This window comes from Polyodon spathula, chromosome 24 (assembly GCF_017654505.1).
Source record: "Polyodon spathula isolate WHYD16114869_AA chromosome 24, ASM1765450v1, whole genome shotgun sequence".
Taxonomy (NCBI): domain Eukaryota; kingdom Metazoa; phylum Chordata; class Actinopteri; order Acipenseriformes; family Polyodontidae; genus Polyodon; species Polyodon spathula.
In genome coordinates this window covers 23,176,442-23,194,363 of record NC_054557.1, presented here as the reverse complement: position 1 = coordinate 23,194,363, position 17,922 = coordinate 23,176,442, and the positions used below count along the sequence as shown (strand labels likewise).

The window sequence follows — 17,922 nt, the reverse complement described above, 5'->3', positions numbered from 1 at the left end:
GATACGCCTGGACTGCTGGGGCTTTTTATGTGAAGGTGGTGATGTGTAGGCTTGGACACTATTGTGTGCATTACATTATCACTCGCATGCACATAAATGAATGCATTCTCTGTTACTAAATAGAGCAGTACATTGCAGTGTATTACTATTTATTGTGCACGTTAGGTTCCCTACTTTATGTATTTAGTGCCCTTTAGTAAATGAGGCCCCATATCCGTTATAACTGATTATACACCATGGCAAAAAAAACAATGGCCAAAGTGTATAATAACAGTCTTATTATGTCTAATCATATTCTATAATTGTTAATAGCATTTGGCAAAGTGGTGTACAGGTGCAGGAGTGCTGTGGTGATCAGTAAACAGACAGATAACGATAATCCAGGTGCAATGATGTTTTATTTTGTAATCCACTTGGTCTGATGACCCAAGTACAGCAAACAATAACAATGCTAACAGGCAATACAGCGGCGTGTGTTGCTCTGTTTTAATCCACGGGTTGGTCCTGAAATAATAGTCCTGATCTTAAACACCCTCACGTAACACAAAACACAAACACAAGCCCACAGTGAGTGCTGGAGTGCTCGTGATGTAAATACAGTTATTCGTGAATCAAAGTGCAGTGTAGTCCAGGTTTGTGCTGGTCTCTGGCGACAGCTCCGGATCATGTCAGCCATCTAGAAACCAACAAACAGTATGTTTAATAATGAGAAAACAAACAAAACACTTCACGCTTAACCACTTCACTACGCCCCCTTTTGTACCATCAGTCATGACCCCTTGGTTAACCAATGCAACCGCTCCTCCAATCCGCGGCTGCCACGTCTTTCCCTTCCGGGTCAATGATAGTGTACTAGCCAGTGCAAGGTATCTGCAACAGTGTGTGTGTGCATGCATATGGATCAGGGAATGGTTAACATGTAGAAAACAGGAAGTACTGATTAGAGAGAAACCTCAAAATAGAACAAGGTAACCAGTGGAGTACCACAGAGGTCAGTATTAGGTCCTCTGCTATTCCTAATCTACGTTAATGATTTTGATATAGTAAGCAAACTTATTAAATTTGCAGATGACACAAAAATAGGAGGAGTGACAAGCACCGGTGCAGCAGCAAAGGGAATTTAAAATAATCTAGACAGCATTCAGAACTGGGCAGACACATGACATTTAATATAGAAAAGTGTAAGGTACTGCGCACAGGCAATAAAAATGTGCATTTATTGGGAGACACTGAAATTGAATAATTAATTTGTGAAAAAGACCTAGGAGTTTATGTTGAATCAGAAATGTCTTCATCTAGACAATGTTGGGAAACTAAAAAAAGGCCAACAAATGCTTAAAAGTGTTGAATTAAATCAAGGGAAGTAATGTTAAAACTTTACAATGCATTAACAAAACCTCATCTAGAATATTGTGTTCAGTTCTAGTCACCTCGCTAAAAAAAGGATATTGCTGCTGTAGAAAGAGTGCAAAGAAGAGCGACCAGAATTATTTTGGGTTTAAAAGGCATGTCATGTGCAGACAGGCTAAAATAATTGAATCTATTCAGTCTTTACAAAGAAGACTACGCAGTGATCTGATTCAAGCATTCAGAATTCTAAAAGGTATTGACAATGTCGACTCAAGGGACTTTTTCGACCTGAAAAAAAGAAACAAGGACCAGGGGTCACAAATGGAGATTAGATAAAGGGGCATTCGGAACAGAAAATAGGAGGCACTTTTTTCCACAGATAATTGTGGGAATCTGGAACCAACTCCCCAGTAATGTTGTTGAAGCTGAACCCTGGGATCCTTCAAGAAGCTGCTTGATGAGATTCTGGGATAAATAAGCCACTAACAACCAAACGAGCAAGACGGGCTGAATGGCCTCCTCTTGTTTGTAAACCTTCTTATCTGTGTGTGTGGAGTGTGTGAATCTGTGTGTGAGTTTGTGTGTGTAGTGTGTGTGCGTGAGTCTGTGAGTCTGTGTGTGGTGTGTGTGTGTGTTGCATGTTTAACCCATGTGTGTATCTGTTATAGACTGTATTATTATTATACAGTGTGCAGGGTGTGTGTGTATCTCTGTTAGAGATTTGATTATTATACAGTGTGCAGGCTGTGTGTGTATCTCTGTTAGAGATTTGATTATTATACAGTGTGTAGGGTGTGTGTGTATCTCTGTTATAGATTGTATTATTATTATACAGTGTGCAGGATGTGTGTGTATCTCTGTTAGAGATTTGATTATTATACAGTGTGCAGGGTGTGTGTGTATCTCTGTTATAGATTGTATTATTATTATACAGTGTGCAGGGTGCGTGTGTATCTCTGTTAGAGATTTGATTATTATACAGTGTGCAGGGTGTGTGTGTATCTCTGTTATAGATTGTATTATTATTATACAGTGTGCAGGGTGTGTGTGTATCTCTGTTAGAGATTTGATTACACTGTGTAACAAAACATTTTTTTTAGAAGTGAGTAGTTTTTCGAGATTTACGATTATACTGTATTTATGATTATACTGTATTTACTGTATAATTGTAAATCTCGAAAAACTAATCACTTCTAAATCTTTTGTAGCCATCTTTGTATTACTTTAGTATAAATACATGTTAATTTGGATTCATATGTTGTTTTTTTCTGACTTTATGTGAACGAAAAGACACACATTTTCCCATTTTCCCATTGGAAATAGTGATATTTTGAAATATCACTGTCCTGGTCACAAAAGCAAAGTTTGTGGGGAATAATAGCCATTTTCTATACTTTTGAGGCATAAGCAATTAGGAAATAACACTTACTACCCAGGAACAAAAATTGTGTTACATAGTGTTATTATACAGTGTGTAGGGTGTGTGTGTATCTCTGCTATAGATTGTATTATTATTAGACAGTGTGCAGGGTGTACTTTGTGTCTGACCCTGTGTGTTTAACACTTCATGTGCTGGTGTCTCTGCAGGGCTCTGCTGGTGAGCGAGGTGCCGCAGGGCAGGGTGGTCCCATCGGCCCCCCAGGCAGACCTGGCCCCCAGGGGCCTCCTGGAGCAGCTGGAGAGAAGGGAGTTCCCGTGAGTACTGAACAACTGTATACACACTTACTACAGTACTACTACTAAAACAATGCACACACACAGCAGAACACTCACTGCACACTGACTGCACACACACAGCAAAACACTGACTGCACACACTGCACACTAACTATACACCCACAGCAAAACACACTCTGCCCACTCACTGCACACTCACTACACACTCACTGCTCACTCACTGCCCACTCACCACACACTCACTGCACACACACTACAACAACATTGCACTAACAGTACAGTACTACACACACAGCGCCATTCATACAGGGGCTAGCACATGGTGAAGGATTAATCAAACCCAAACACTTTATGCAATGTTGTGCCTAACTTTCTGTTTAGTCCTGTGTGCTGTTTATCCACTGCAGTGTGTCTGATACCCCCTCTCTCTTCCTCTCCCTCTCTCCTCCTTCCTCCCTCTTCCCCCCTTCTCCCCCCCTCTAACAGGGAGTGAAAGGTCCAATTGGGCCTGCAGGTCGTGACGGGGTTCAGGGTCTGGTGGGTCTGCCCGGGCCAGCGGGGCCCCTGGGGACACCAGGAGAGGACGGAGACAAGGTAACCCTCCCGAATAGTGTAGTGACACTCGCAGAGCACTAGTGCATGAGTCTCTAGTAATACATGAGTCTCATACTGGAATATACAGGTACCAGCCCTGTATCTAATAATACATGAGTCTCATACTGGAATACACAGATACCAGCTCTGTATCTAATAATACGAGTCTCATACTGGAATACACAGATACCAGCTCTGTATCTAATAATACATGAGTCTCATACTGGAATACACAGATATCAGCCCTGTATCTAATAATACATGAGTCTCATACTGGAATACACAGATACCAGCCCTGTATCTAATAATACATGAGTCTCATACTGGAATACACAGATACCAGCCCTGTATCTAATAATACATGAGTCTCATACTGGAATACACAGATACCAGCTCTGTATCTAATAATACATGAGTCTCATACTGGAATACACAGATACCAGCCCTGTATCTAATAATACATGAGTCTCATACTGGAATACACAGATACCAGCCCTGTATCTAATAATACATGAGTCTCATACTGGAATACACAGATACCAGCCCTGTATCTAATAATACATGAGTCTCATACTGGAATACACAGATACCAGCTCTGTATCTAATAATACATGAGTCTCATACTGGAATACACAGATACCAGCCCTGTATCTAATAATACATGAGTCTCATACTGGAATACACAGATACCAGCCCTGTATCTAATAATACATGAGTCTCATACTGGAATACACAGATACCAGCCCTGTATCTAATAATACATGAGTCTCATACTGGAATACACAGATACCAGCCCTGTATCTAATAATACATGAGTCTCATACTGGAATACACAGATACCAGCTCTGTATCTAATAATACATGAGTCTCATACTGGAATACACAGATACCAGCTCTGTATCTAATAATACATGAGTCTCATACTGGAATACACAGATACCAGCTCTGTATCTAATAATACATGAGTCTCATACTGGAATACACAGATACCAGCCCTGTATCTAATAATACATGAGTCTCATACTGGAATACACAGATACCAGCTCTGTATCTAATAATACATGAGTCTCATACTGGAATACACAGATACCAGCCCTGTATCTAATAATACATGAGTCTCATACTGGAATACACAGATACCAGCCCTGTATCTAATAATACATGAGTCTCATACTGGAATACACAGATACCAGCCCTGTATCTAATAATACATGAGTCTCATACTGGAATACACAGATACCAGCCCTGTATCTAATAATACATGAGTCTCATACTGGAATACACAGATACCAGCCCTGTATCTAATAATACATGAGTCTCATACTGGAATACACAGATACCAGCCCTGTATCTAATAATACATGAGTCTCATACTGGAATACACAGATACCAGCCCTGTATCTAATAATACATGAGTCTCATACTGGAATACACAGATACCAGCTCTGTATCTAATAATACATGAGTCTCATACTGGAATACACAGATACCAGCCCTGTATCTAATAATACATGAGTCTCATACTGGAATACACAGATACCAGCCCTGTATCTAATAATACATGAGTCTCATACTGGAATACACAGATACCAGCTCTGTATCTAATAATACATGAGTCTCATACTGGAATACACAGATACCAGCCCTGTATCTAATAATACATGAGTCTCATACTGGAATACACAGATACCAGCCCTGTATCTAATAATACATGAGTCTCATACTGGAATACACAGATACCAGCCCTGTATCTAATAATACATGAGTCTCATACTGGAATACACAGATACCAGCCCTGTATCTAATAATACATGAGTCTCATACTGGAATACACAGATACCAGCCCTGTATCTAATAATACATGAGTCTCATACTGGAATACACAGATACCAGCCCTGTATCTAATAATACATGAGTCTCATACTGGAATACACAGATACCAGCTCTGTATCTAATAATACATGAGTCTCATACTGGAATACACAGATACCAGCTCTGTATCTAATAATACATGAGTCTCATACTGGAATACACAGATACCAGCCCTGTATCTAATAATACATGAGTCTCATACTGGAATACACAGATACCAGCCCTGTATCTAATAATACATGAGTCTCATACTGGAATACACAGATACCAGCCCTGTATCTAATAATACATGAGTCTCATACTGGAATACACAGATACCAGCCCTGTATCTAATAATACATGAGTCTCATACTGGAATACACAGATACCAGCCCTGTATCTAATAATACATGAGTCTCATACTGGAATACACAGATACCAGCCCTGTATCTAATAATACATGAGTCTCATACTGGAATACACAGATACCAGCTCTGTATCTAATAATACATGAGTCTCATACTGGAATACACAGATACCAGCCCTGTATCTAATAATACATGAGTCTCATACTGGAATACACAGATACCAGCCCTGTATCTAATAATACATGAGTCTCATACTGGAATACACAGATACCAGCCCTGTATCTAATAATACATGAGTCTCATACTGGAATACACAGATACCAGCAGCCTGTATCTAATAATACATGAGTCTCATACTGGAATACACAGATACCAGCCCTGTATCTAATAATACATGAGTCTCATACTGGAATACACAGATACCAGCTCTGTATCTAATAATACATGAGTCTCATACTGGAATACACAGATACCAGCCCTGTATCTAATAATACATGAGTCTCATACTGGAATACACAGATACCAGCTCTGTATCTAATAATACATGAGTCTCATACTGGAATACACAGATACCAGCTCTGTATCTAATAATACATGAGTCTCATACTGGAATACACAGATACCAGCTCTGTATCTAATAATACATGAGTCTCATACTGGAATACACAGATACCAGCCCTGTATCTAATAATACATGAGTCTCATACTGGAATACACAGATACCAGCCCTGTATCTAATAATACATGAGTCTCATACTGGAATACACAGATACCAGCCCTGTATCTAATAATACGAGTCTCATACTGGAATACACAGATACCAGCCCTGTATCTAATAATACATGAGTCTCATACTGGAATACACAGATACCAGCCCTGTATCTAATAATACGAGTCTCATACTGGAATACACAGATACCAGCCCTGTATCTAATAATACATGAGTCTCATACTGGAATACACAGATACCAGCCCTGTATCTAATAATACATGAGTCTCATACTGGAATACACAGATACCAGCCCTGTACCTGACTAAATGTGTCTGATATTGTGTGAATACTAGCGCTATATCTGCATAGTGTTGCAACCTTCACAGAGCAATTTTAGAAGTGTCTCATGGATTTATCAATTTATTTAACTGTGTTAGAACAGCATTCTATTTTCTCAGTCAGTGCATGAATGAGTCACTAGCTAATCGATGACTGATCAATGCTATCTGTGTGTCTGTCTGTGCAGGGTGAGATCGGAGAGCCTGGACAGAAGGGTGCCAAAGGAAGCAAGGGAGAGCATGTGAGTACCACACTACTGAATACTGGTTACCTGTGGAATCCACAAAGATCAGAACTGTTTTCGAATGTGATTGCTCAGAGTGTGAAAACAATCTCTGAGTGCCCAGGCCAACGTCAGTGAGGTTCGGAGGAATCAGTGCTTCTGAATCCCATGGAAACCACCAGCCTCATTCCAGCTCCTAGTGGTTTACATGCAGGATACAGAGAGAGGATCTGGAAATCGATTCTTCTAACAGGGAGTCCCACTGGATTGTGGGTTAGAATTCGACACGTTTGTAATTCCCTCTCTGCTAATCAAAAATACAAAAGTAACACAAAATGATATGTGTTTTTTAAAAATTTTAACTAAAGATGATTCGTCAGTATGTGTAGTTTGCCGCTAACCATAATACTCAAAGTGCTTAATCAGATTGTGGCAGAGCAAAGCTCTGCCCTTTTTAAATTGGCAGGGATGGGGTTAACTTCCCCTACCTGCCTGGGTTTATTATGTTCAGGTGGCTGGGGTTGATTAGTTGATTAGGTTAATTAACGATCAATCAGCGCCCAGCCATCTGACATAAAAGGAGGCCTCTGCTTCTCATTTGGGGAGGAGGGAGCTGAGGAAATAGGTTGGTGTTTTGTTGGTTGTGATTTTTCAATTTTCAATCCCTTTGTTTTGGCCCTTGTGCCTTTTTATTTTTGTATCTATTTATAATAAAAGTATATTTTTTTGAACTGCAGTCTGTCTCTGGGCCTCTATCCACTTGCTAGCCTGCCACACAGATATATACCTAATAACTGCAGTGAGGAGACTGTAGCCTTATTGCAAAAGACACAGAGTCAGCTTAGACACAGACTGGACAGGATGTGCTGCTGTGTGTAGAGGGGTGGGTGGGGAACTGGAGTGGCTGTGTGCTTTTCTAACTTTGTGTCTCTCTCTCTTTCAGGGTCCCCCTGGGCCCCCAGGTCCAATGGGTCCAGTAGGACAGCCTGGAGCTGCTGTGAGTATGGATTATTGATTACTGATATCATCATCTTTATTAACCTTATCGATAACTCACTCTAACAACATCATGGACATACTGTATTCAGTCTAGTATAATTGTAACATGCCTTCCTCTGTACCTCAATCAGTTGGGGGTTTTAAATGGATTAAACCCCCCATACTGTAGATCATTATTACATTCATATTTTACTTTGTATTGACATCCAAAATTATATTCATTTCTACATTAAGTCAATATTACTATGAATGATGGCACTGACAAATAAAATGTTATTATTTAGTACTACCACTGTATATATCGAATGAATGAATGAGTGTGTGTGTCTGTGTATGTATATACTGTATATTAGAGGTCAGCACAGGTAGATAATCTAGAACAGAGTATACGCCTTAAACATTTTCGGGTAATGAGTAAACATATATAATATCACATATATTAATGTTTTAAGTGCATGATACATATTTAAATACTATATAGTAGACATGCATTTAGTCCCTTCAGATCTGTAGACTTGTGTAACATTTTGTAGTACTGGAAACATCCAAATAATAATAATAAAACATCTGTTTGAATACAGTTATTAATGTTAAATGCGCTTCATGCTGCAGGATTCTTTGCAACATGTATTGGCCATATTCTGCTGTTGTTAACATGGCATCCAAGCAAAGCGTTGCGTGGAATTTCTTTACCAAGCAGGAGAAAATGGAATTTGCAAACCCTGCCAAGGAAAGCTTGCGTTCAAAGGAGAAAGCGCTAGCACTCTAATGTGCTCCACAAATATTTTTTATTTAACCCAAAACAAAATAGGTAAACGTTTCCTAAGTGTGTGAGTAATGTGTTTCTCATACTGATTTAATTTTGTACTTTGCACCTTACGCATTTTGAAGCGTGTATGCTTTTTCTTAGTTATACTTCAAATTAAAATAAAATACAATGTTTACGGCTACTTATTTGATCTTTTTGGTAAGAAATTGTATCTGTGCAAACTGTAGATCAAGCATTCCGTACTGGAAGTCATAAACCCAACAGGATGTTGTTATGTTGTTTTGTTTCCGATTTAGTTCCTGATAAGAATAGTCCCCGCAGTTATTATCACTGAGGTGTACCTGCCGCTCGCTGTGTTATTGATTTCTGTAAAACATTGCTATCCTGTCAGTTAAGAAAAGGCTTAATGCAAAGCTTGTTTTAACGTTGTTTTTATTACACCAGCCAGAGACCCACGCTTATAACTGCATTGTCATATTTTCTACAATAATCGATACCCGGGTAGTAAAAAGAGACCTGGGTCGGGTCATTTAAAACCCAGGTTTTTATGTACCCGTGCCATACATATACAGCTCTGGAAAAAATTGAGAGACCACTGCAAATTTTTCTTAAATCAGCATCTCTACATGTATGGCAGCCATTCCATTCCAGTGTCTGTTGAATTCCAACACAGGCACACCTCATTCTACTGAATGAGGTACTGATTAGGGGATCACCTGAACCAAATCTTATTTAACGAGGAAAAGTATAAAAACCACTCCTGTGGTCATCACTATCCTCTTGCAATAGGACCAGCTGGATGGCAAAACAGTGCTAGTAGTACCTCAAAAGTAATTGGAATAAAAAAAATAACTATTGACCATGCCCAAAGAGTTGAAAAGGAAAGTTTTGAGTGAGGAAAAGAAAGGTTCAGTTCTGGCTTTACTGGCAGAGGGATACAGTGAGCGTCGGGTTGCTTCCATCCTTAAAATTTCAAAGACGGCGGTTCATAAGAACAAGGTCAAGCAGCACACATTGGGGACAAAAAAGCTACAGACCGGCAGAGGTGAAAACGACTCTCCACTGACCAGGATGACCACCAACTCATTCGAATGTCACTCAGCAACCGTAGGATGACATCAAGTGACCTACAAAAAGAATGGCAAACGGCAGCTGGGGTGAAGTGCACGGCGAGGACGGTTCGAAACAGGCTCCTAGGGGCAGGGCTGAAGTCGTGCAAAGCTAGAAAAAAGCCCTTCATCAATGAGAAGCAAAGAAGAGCCAGGCTGAGGTTTGCAAAAGACCATAAGGATTGGACTGTAGAGGACTGGAGTAAGGTCATCTTCTCTGATGAGTCCAATTTTCAGCTTTGCCCAACACCTGGTCGTCTAATGGTTAGACGGAGACCTGGAGAGGCCTACAAGCCACAGTGTCTCGCACCCACTGTGAAATGTGGTGGAGGATCTGTGATGATCTGGGGGTGCTTCAGCAAGGCTGGAATCAGGCAGATTTGTCTTTGAAGGACGCATGAATCAAGCCAAGTACAAGGTTGTCCTGGAAGAAAACTTGCTTCCTTCTGCTCTGACAATGTTCCCCAACTCTGAGGATTGGTTTTTCCAGCAGGACAATGCTCCATGCCACACAGCCAGGTCAATCAAGGTGTGGATGGAGGACCACCAGATCAAGACCCTGTCATGGCCAGCCCAATCTCCAGACCTGAACCCCATTGAAAACCTCTGGAATGTGATCAAGAGGAAGATGGATGGTCACAAGCCATCAAACAAAACCGAGCTGCTTGAATTTTTGCGCCAGGAGTGGCATAAAGTCACCCAACATCAGTGTGAAAGACTGGTGGAGAGCATGCCAAGATGCATGAAAGCTGTGCTTGAAAATCAGGGTTATTCCACCAAATATTGATTTCTGAACTCTTCCTAAGTTAAAACATTAGTATTGTGTTGTTTAAAAATGAATCTGAACTTATTTTCTTTGCATTATTCGAGGTCTGACAACACTGCATCTTTTTTTTGTTATTTTGACCAGTTGTCATTTTCTGCAAATAAATGCTCTAAATGACCATATTTTTATTTGGAATTTGGGAGAAATGTTGTCAGTAGGTTATAGAATAAAACTTACTTTTCAGTGGTCTCAATTTTTTCCAGAGCTGTATGTATGTGTGTGTGTGTGTGTGTGTGTGTGTGTGTATATGTGTATGTGTATATATATATATATATATATATATATATATATATATATATATATATATATATCACACACACACATGGATATAAATATTACATGGATATAAAACTCAGATACACGTCAGTCATGTTGTACCGTCCTTGTATTAAGAATAAAATCAATCCCGAATATATATATATATATATATATATATATATATATATATATATATATATATATATATATATATATATATATATATATATATATATATATATATTAACAAATTATTGTCACACACAATTTCCGACTGACGCCAGTTTTCTGATACAAAACCCATTTCTTCAATGTTACAATTTACTTGTTTAACAGTCACAGCCCATGGTTTTTTTTTTTTTTATTAAATTTTTAATGGGGAATTTTACATACCGCTGCGATACGAACATAATTTGAAAGTATGTGCTGTATTACAATCCACGTGTCCAGTCGTCTCTTTTGGCAAGTGATATTTTCAGAATCATATAATTCTGAAATAAAATACTACTTCTGTTAAAATATAGTACAGTACCAACAAAACCAACTACAGTACATCTAAATGGAAGCCTACTTATTTTCAGGTGTGTATTTTTGACAATGGATCTTTTGTGTTCCCTGAAAAAACGGACAAGTGTTTGTCTTACCGCTGTGTTATTCCAATGAAAGAATCAGATATGCATCACACTCATTTAAACATCATTGAAGTCAAACTTTTATAGGGTTGAATATGAGTGCTGACTGTGTGTGTGTGTGTGTGTATATATATATATATATATATATATATATATATATATATATATATATATATATATATATATATATATATATATATATATATATATATATATATATACACACATACAGTTGTAGTCAAAAGTTTACCTTTCATACTACAATGGAAATTTATCATTTATAGAAATTTCTCGAAAGATGATTATAAGAAAAATCTTTTGTAGCAAAAGTTTTGCTTTTGTGGATGAGGAAAAAAAGTTACAAGAAATAGATGTCTACAATTGCCATAAAAGAAAAAATAACCACATTGAAGGCTATTACCACCTCCATGCTTAACAGTAGGTCTGGTGTTCTTTTCTTTGTACGCCTCACCAGACTTTCTCCAAAAGTAACGACTATCAGTGTGCCTAAATAGCTCGATTTTTAATTTCATCACTCCACAACTCATATCCATCATTCAAATGCTGTTATGCAAACTTTAAGCGATTGTCCTTGTGATGTTTTCCTAAGAGTGGCTTTTTCCTTGACCTGCGACCACTGAGACCTTCACCATGCAATACTCGACCTACGGTTGAAATAGAAACCCCAGTCCGACTTGCAGCCAGTTCACTTTGAATATCTTTGGCAGTCAATCGTTGTTAACCTTCCTCACAATTCTTCTACTTGTTTTTGGTGAAAGAACCTTCTTTCTTTCATATATATATATATATATATATATATATATATATATATATATATATATATATATATATATATATATATATATATATATATATATATATATATATATTTTATTTTTACTGCTGTATACTGTATCTTAATGTATATGACTTTTGTATTGACTTATTGTTTAATTAATGTATATTACTTATTGTATTGTATATATTTTCCGATTGTCTGTTTAACATTCCTGGCTAGTATTCTGTTCATGGCAAGACCCTCTCCTCTTCTCCTTTCCACTTTAGGGTGCTGATGGCGAGCTTGGCCCCAGGGGTCAGCAGGGTCCGTTCGGAGCGAAGGGAGACGAGGGACCCCGAGGGTTCCCCGGTCCTCCCGGCCCGATCGGATTGCAGGTGAGTTATTGAGATCAGGACCCCTCTCACACTTACAAACTGGATCATTTGCAGATCATGAATGTCTGACAGTTGGTTTTGTGCTTATTCTAATTCTGCAGTACTATGCGGCAAAGCCAACATATTAATGGCAAACTGAGCAATTGTAGGAGAACGTGGCTCTCCGCTAGGTGTAGACAGGATGGCAATTTCATGCCTATGTTCATCTCTGCCAGATCCCGTGTAAGATCTGCCAAGTCAGTCACTTGGTGCTGCGTACATTCCATTTCGAGGCTATTGAACATGTTTCCATGAACAGTCCGTGGTAAAAGCATTGCAAGCTGGACGATGTCTCCCGAGCTTGCTGTGCTTTGGCTTCTTAATTGGTTGAAGAGCACTTACTAATTTCCAGAGTTAGGCACGTTACTGGAAATAAAACAACTTAGTACTCGTTACTCATTTCTTCATATAATTTGGATTTGTTTGAATTTTAGGAAGTCAGAAAACGCTGAAAGCTAATTTTTTTGAATGATTTTAGTGTTTGCAGCATCTTGTTTTGTAGTATATTTTGTCATTCATGTTCGTTGTCTGCCATTTTGCTTTGTGTGTAGAGAGGAAGGACATTCAGTGTGATGATGCAGTTTGTAAAAAACTTGACTGTGAACAGCGTTACGGGGGCAATAGTTAGATCTATTTAGGTCACGTGATGAGGTTTTAACCAATCCCGATGCACAAAAGAAATGCAACGCTCTAATGGATTTAATCAAATACTTTAAATATAGATATCAAACAAAATCGGTGAGCTGTGTGTTTGTTTTGTGGCTCGGTGAGCTGTGTGTTTGCTTGTCATTTTTATTTATTTTTGTTTGAATAAATCTGCGCACCAGCGCTTCCACTCACAGTGCCTGTCTGTGTCTCAGTCAACTTCCTGGTCTGGGTGTGTCACGACAAAGCCGTCCTGCACAATCTAATACACGGCATAGCAGCCGTCCTGCACAATCTAATACACGGCATAGCAGCCGTCCTGCACAATCTAATACACGGCATAGCAGCCGTCCTGCACAATCTAATACACGGCATAGCAGCCGTCCTGCACAATCTAATACACGGCATAGCAGCCGTCCTGCACAATCTAATACACGGCATAGCAGCCGTCCTGCACAATCTAGTACACGGCATAGCAGCCGTCCTGCACAATCTAATACACGGCATAGCAGCCGTCCTGCACAATCTAGTACACGGCATAGCAGCCGTCCTGCACAATCTAATCTCAGGATCTCGGCTCATATCGCCTGCTTCCCATCAGTGTTACTCACCATTTAAGGCGCACCTTATGGTTTGCACGGTTTAGTAAATACCATGTGGCTTCCATTCCCCTGATCAGTGCTATCCACATCATTGAATACATTACAATGCATTAGGCAGATTCAGCTGATGTTAATCAACCCAGCACCTCATTGTTAAGGCTTGTGTCTTAACATGTTCTTATGCTTTAAGGTGCACCATATCTAGGTTGATCAATAAGGATCTCAATAATGTGTACCTTATCTAGCAATAAGACGTGCCTTAAAACATAAGAGCCTTTAGTGAATGATGCCCTAGCCCATATTTCTATAGAAACTATAACATTGAATTCCTGATAAATCCTGCTATTGCAATATCAAGCATCCCGACTCTCTGCAAACATGGAATATTGTATTTATTATGTAGATTTACCTTCCAAAAATTCAGCTGACAGACAGGTAAATTGGTAGGTTAGGTTGAAGGGGACTAGATGTTGCTGAGTGCCGGCCAGGGGGAGGGAGGGTTAGGTCGGCCAGGGTGTCCTCGGCTCACCATGCACCAGCGACCCCTGTGGTCTGGCCGGGCGCCTGCCGGCTTGCCTGTTAGCTGCCCAGGGCTGCGTTGTCCTCCGAAGTTGTAGCTCTGGGTGGCTGCATGGTGAGCCTACAGTGTGTAAAAAAGCGGTCGGCTAATGGCACACGCGTCGGAGGACAGCGTGTGTTCCTCTTTGCCCCTCCCGAGTCAGCGCAGAGGGGGTAGCAGTGTGCTGAGCTAAAAAAAAAAAATTATTGGACACTACTAAATTGGGGAGAAAAACAACAAAAAACTCATTGGCAACTAATAAAAAAATAAAAATAAATGAAAAAGTTCCTTGGGTCGACATTGTCAATACCTTTTACAATTTTGAATGCTTAAATCAGATATTGCTGCATAGTCTTCTTTGTTCAAGACTGAATAGATTCAATTCTTTAAGGCTGTCTGCATATGACATTCCTTTTAAACCAGGAATAATTCTGGTTGCTCTTCTTTGCACTCTTTCTAGAATGCGGGTTCGTCTTGGCTCTTGTAAACTTCGATATAAACCCAATGGATTGATTATTGATAATTGATAGGTTGTTGGCGATTGATAACATTGTGTTTTGTTTCGCAGGGTTTGCCTGGTCCATCAGGAGAGAAAGGAGAGACTGGAGACGTGGGCCCCATGGTGAGGTCAACATTGATTATAATTAATTATCTAATACCAGTATCCCACACAAACTGTTTTGATAAAAAAAAATGGAATGGTTAGATAAGATAAATACAGTCATTAATTAATACATATATTTAATTTAATGCAAAATATTTTTTAACCTAAATGACCACTCAGTAAAATGGGGGTTAGAACTTCCAGGTCCAATTGAACAAAATATAAAAAAAGCTTTATTGTTTTCTATCAATAACCCCCCCCCTCTCTCTCTCTCTCTCTCTCTCTCTGCAGGGCCCCCCAGGTCCCCCGGGCCCCAGAGGTCCAGCTGGCCCCAGTGGAGCTGATGTGAGTCCCCTCTCAACTCAGCCTTCAACCAGCAATACAGCACACCGACTACAGTACACTCAATACAGCACATTCAACATACTCAATGCAACACACCCAATACAGCACACCTAACACCCCCAGCACACACAATACAGCACACCCAATACAACACACCCAACATATTCAATACAACACACCCAATACAGCGCATTGTAGCACACCCAGTACAGCACACCCAATACAACACACCCCATACAGCACACCCAACATATTCAATACAACACACCCAATACAGCGCATTGTAGCACACCCAGTACAGCACACCCAATACAACACACCCCATACAGCACACCCAACATATTCAATACAACACACCCAAGCGCACACACCCAGTACAGCACACCCAATACAACACACCCCATACAGCACACCCAACATATTCAATACAACACACCCAATACAGCGCATTGTAGCACACCCAGTACAGCACACCCAATACAACACACCCCATACAGCACACCCAACATATTCAATACAACACACCCAATACAGCGCATTGTAGCACACCCAGTACAGCACACCCAATACAACACACCCCATACAGCACACCCAACATATTCAATACAACACACCCAATACAGCGCATTGTAGCACACCCAGTACAGCACACCCAATACAACACACCCCATACAGCACACCCAACATATTCAATACAACACACCCAATACAGCGCATTGTAGCACACCCAGTACAGCACACCCAATACAACACACCCCATACAGCACACCCAACACAACACACTTTGATTATCACTATATTTTTAGTAGTAGTAGATGCAGTGGTAGTCATGGCAATATCAGTAGTAGCACCAGTACTGTATAACAAGTAATGTCTGCAGCGAACTCATTTCACAGACGTTCCATAAGCAATACTTTGCATATATAAATATACGCATATGTTTACAAACCCAATCTAGTGATTAGGGTCATTTTGCAGCATCTATATATTTAACAGATCTTTAATAAATGCAAACTTAGTGAAAATATCTTGCTCCCAAATATTCAATGTTTTACAGTCACAGTATTGTGACTGAATGTAATGCTACAATAATGACATCTCATTCCATTACCTCACCGTTTCTAGCTCCTAATTGTGGGAACACACTGTATTGTCCACTCTCCTTTGTGACTGTTCACTAATTCACTGGGACATGCATGCTGGCTGAGCTGTGAATTATTATTTAGGAAGTTTTGGCTAATGCTTCTATTTTGTATGTTTTTGTACTGACTGTATGAATGCTTCTATTTTGTATGTTTTTGTACTGACTGTATGAATGCTTCTATTTATGTTTTTGTACTGACTGTATGAATGATTCTATTTATGTTTTTGTACTGACTGTATGAATGATTCTCTCGTAGGGTCCGCAAGGTCCCCCTGGAGGTTTGGGTAACCCTGGTAATGTAGGAGAGAAGGTGAGTCATATTATATAGCTGTGCATGTTGTCTGATTGCTTGCTAATATACTGTGACCCGTGCGCTACCCTACTTGTGGTCTCTGCAGCCCCTGATCCCAGTCCAGTTCTAACTGTTTGTGTTTCTGATTCCCAGGGAGAGCCAGGTGAGTCCGGAGCCCCAGGTGTAGCAGGAGAGCCCGGTGCAAAGGTATCAGGAGCAATACCCTTGAATTTATTACACTGAGGAAAGCATTGCGAGGCTTAGTTTATCATAGTTGTACCCTGTGCAGAGTTCATATCAGAGGGTTGTGTTTGTGTGAATGGGGTATATATGACCTTCCTAAGTTTTTTACTATTTTTACAGACAGAACTATAATAGACACCGTCATGCACTGATGAGTCTTTGATGTTTTTGGTTATTGATTTCCATTAAAATGAATTTATAACAGTGTGTGTGTATGTGTGTGTCAGTGCGGTTATGCTGTTCTCACTGTGAGAGTGTCTTGATTGACGGCTGCCGTCCTATGCAGGGCCCTCGCGGGGAGCGTGGAGAGAAGGGGGAGGCTGGACAGCCTGGCACAGCTGGACCAGCGGGAGTGAAAGGGCCCACCGGAGACGATGGACCCAAAGGAAACCCCGTGAGTCACACAGACATGAAACAAACGTCAACATATCGCTGAAACCCCGTGAGTCACACAGGCATGAAACAAACGTCAACATATCGCTGAAACCCCGTGAGTCAGATAGTTTGTATCGGATGCAATTACATCTCACTAAGGCTAGCTTTACTGTAATTATTCTTATTTAATAATA

At 39.9% G+C, this 17,922-nt stretch overlaps 1 protein-coding gene across 8 annotated transcripts in view; it reads left to right on the top strand.

The window, feature by feature from the left end:
• The window catches only part of col11a2 (collagen, type XI, alpha 2), a 133,622-nt gene that overhangs the window by 99,390 nt on the left and 16,310 nt on the right, over nucleotides 1–17,922 (top strand). For all 8 annotated transcript variants that reach the window (XM_041226023.1, XM_041226022.1, XM_041226026.1 and 5 more), the window contains 10 exons: nucleotides 2,938–3,045; nucleotides 3,514–3,621; nucleotides 7,079–7,132; nucleotides 8,058–8,111; nucleotides 12,773–12,880; nucleotides 15,294–15,347; nucleotides 15,621–15,674; nucleotides 17,075–17,128; nucleotides 17,264–17,317; nucleotides 17,640–17,747. In XM_041226023.1, coding sequence (XP_041081957.1) covers nucleotides 2,938–3,045; nucleotides 3,514–3,621; nucleotides 7,079–7,132; nucleotides 8,058–8,111; nucleotides 12,773–12,880; nucleotides 15,294–15,347; nucleotides 15,621–15,674; nucleotides 17,075–17,128; nucleotides 17,264–17,317; nucleotides 17,640–17,747 — 756 coding nt within the window. The remainder of the gene's footprint in view (nucleotides 1–2,937; nucleotides 3,046–3,513; nucleotides 3,622–7,078; nucleotides 7,133–8,057; nucleotides 8,112–12,772; nucleotides 12,881–15,293; nucleotides 15,348–15,620; nucleotides 15,675–17,074; nucleotides 17,129–17,263; nucleotides 17,318–17,639; nucleotides 17,748–17,922) is intronic.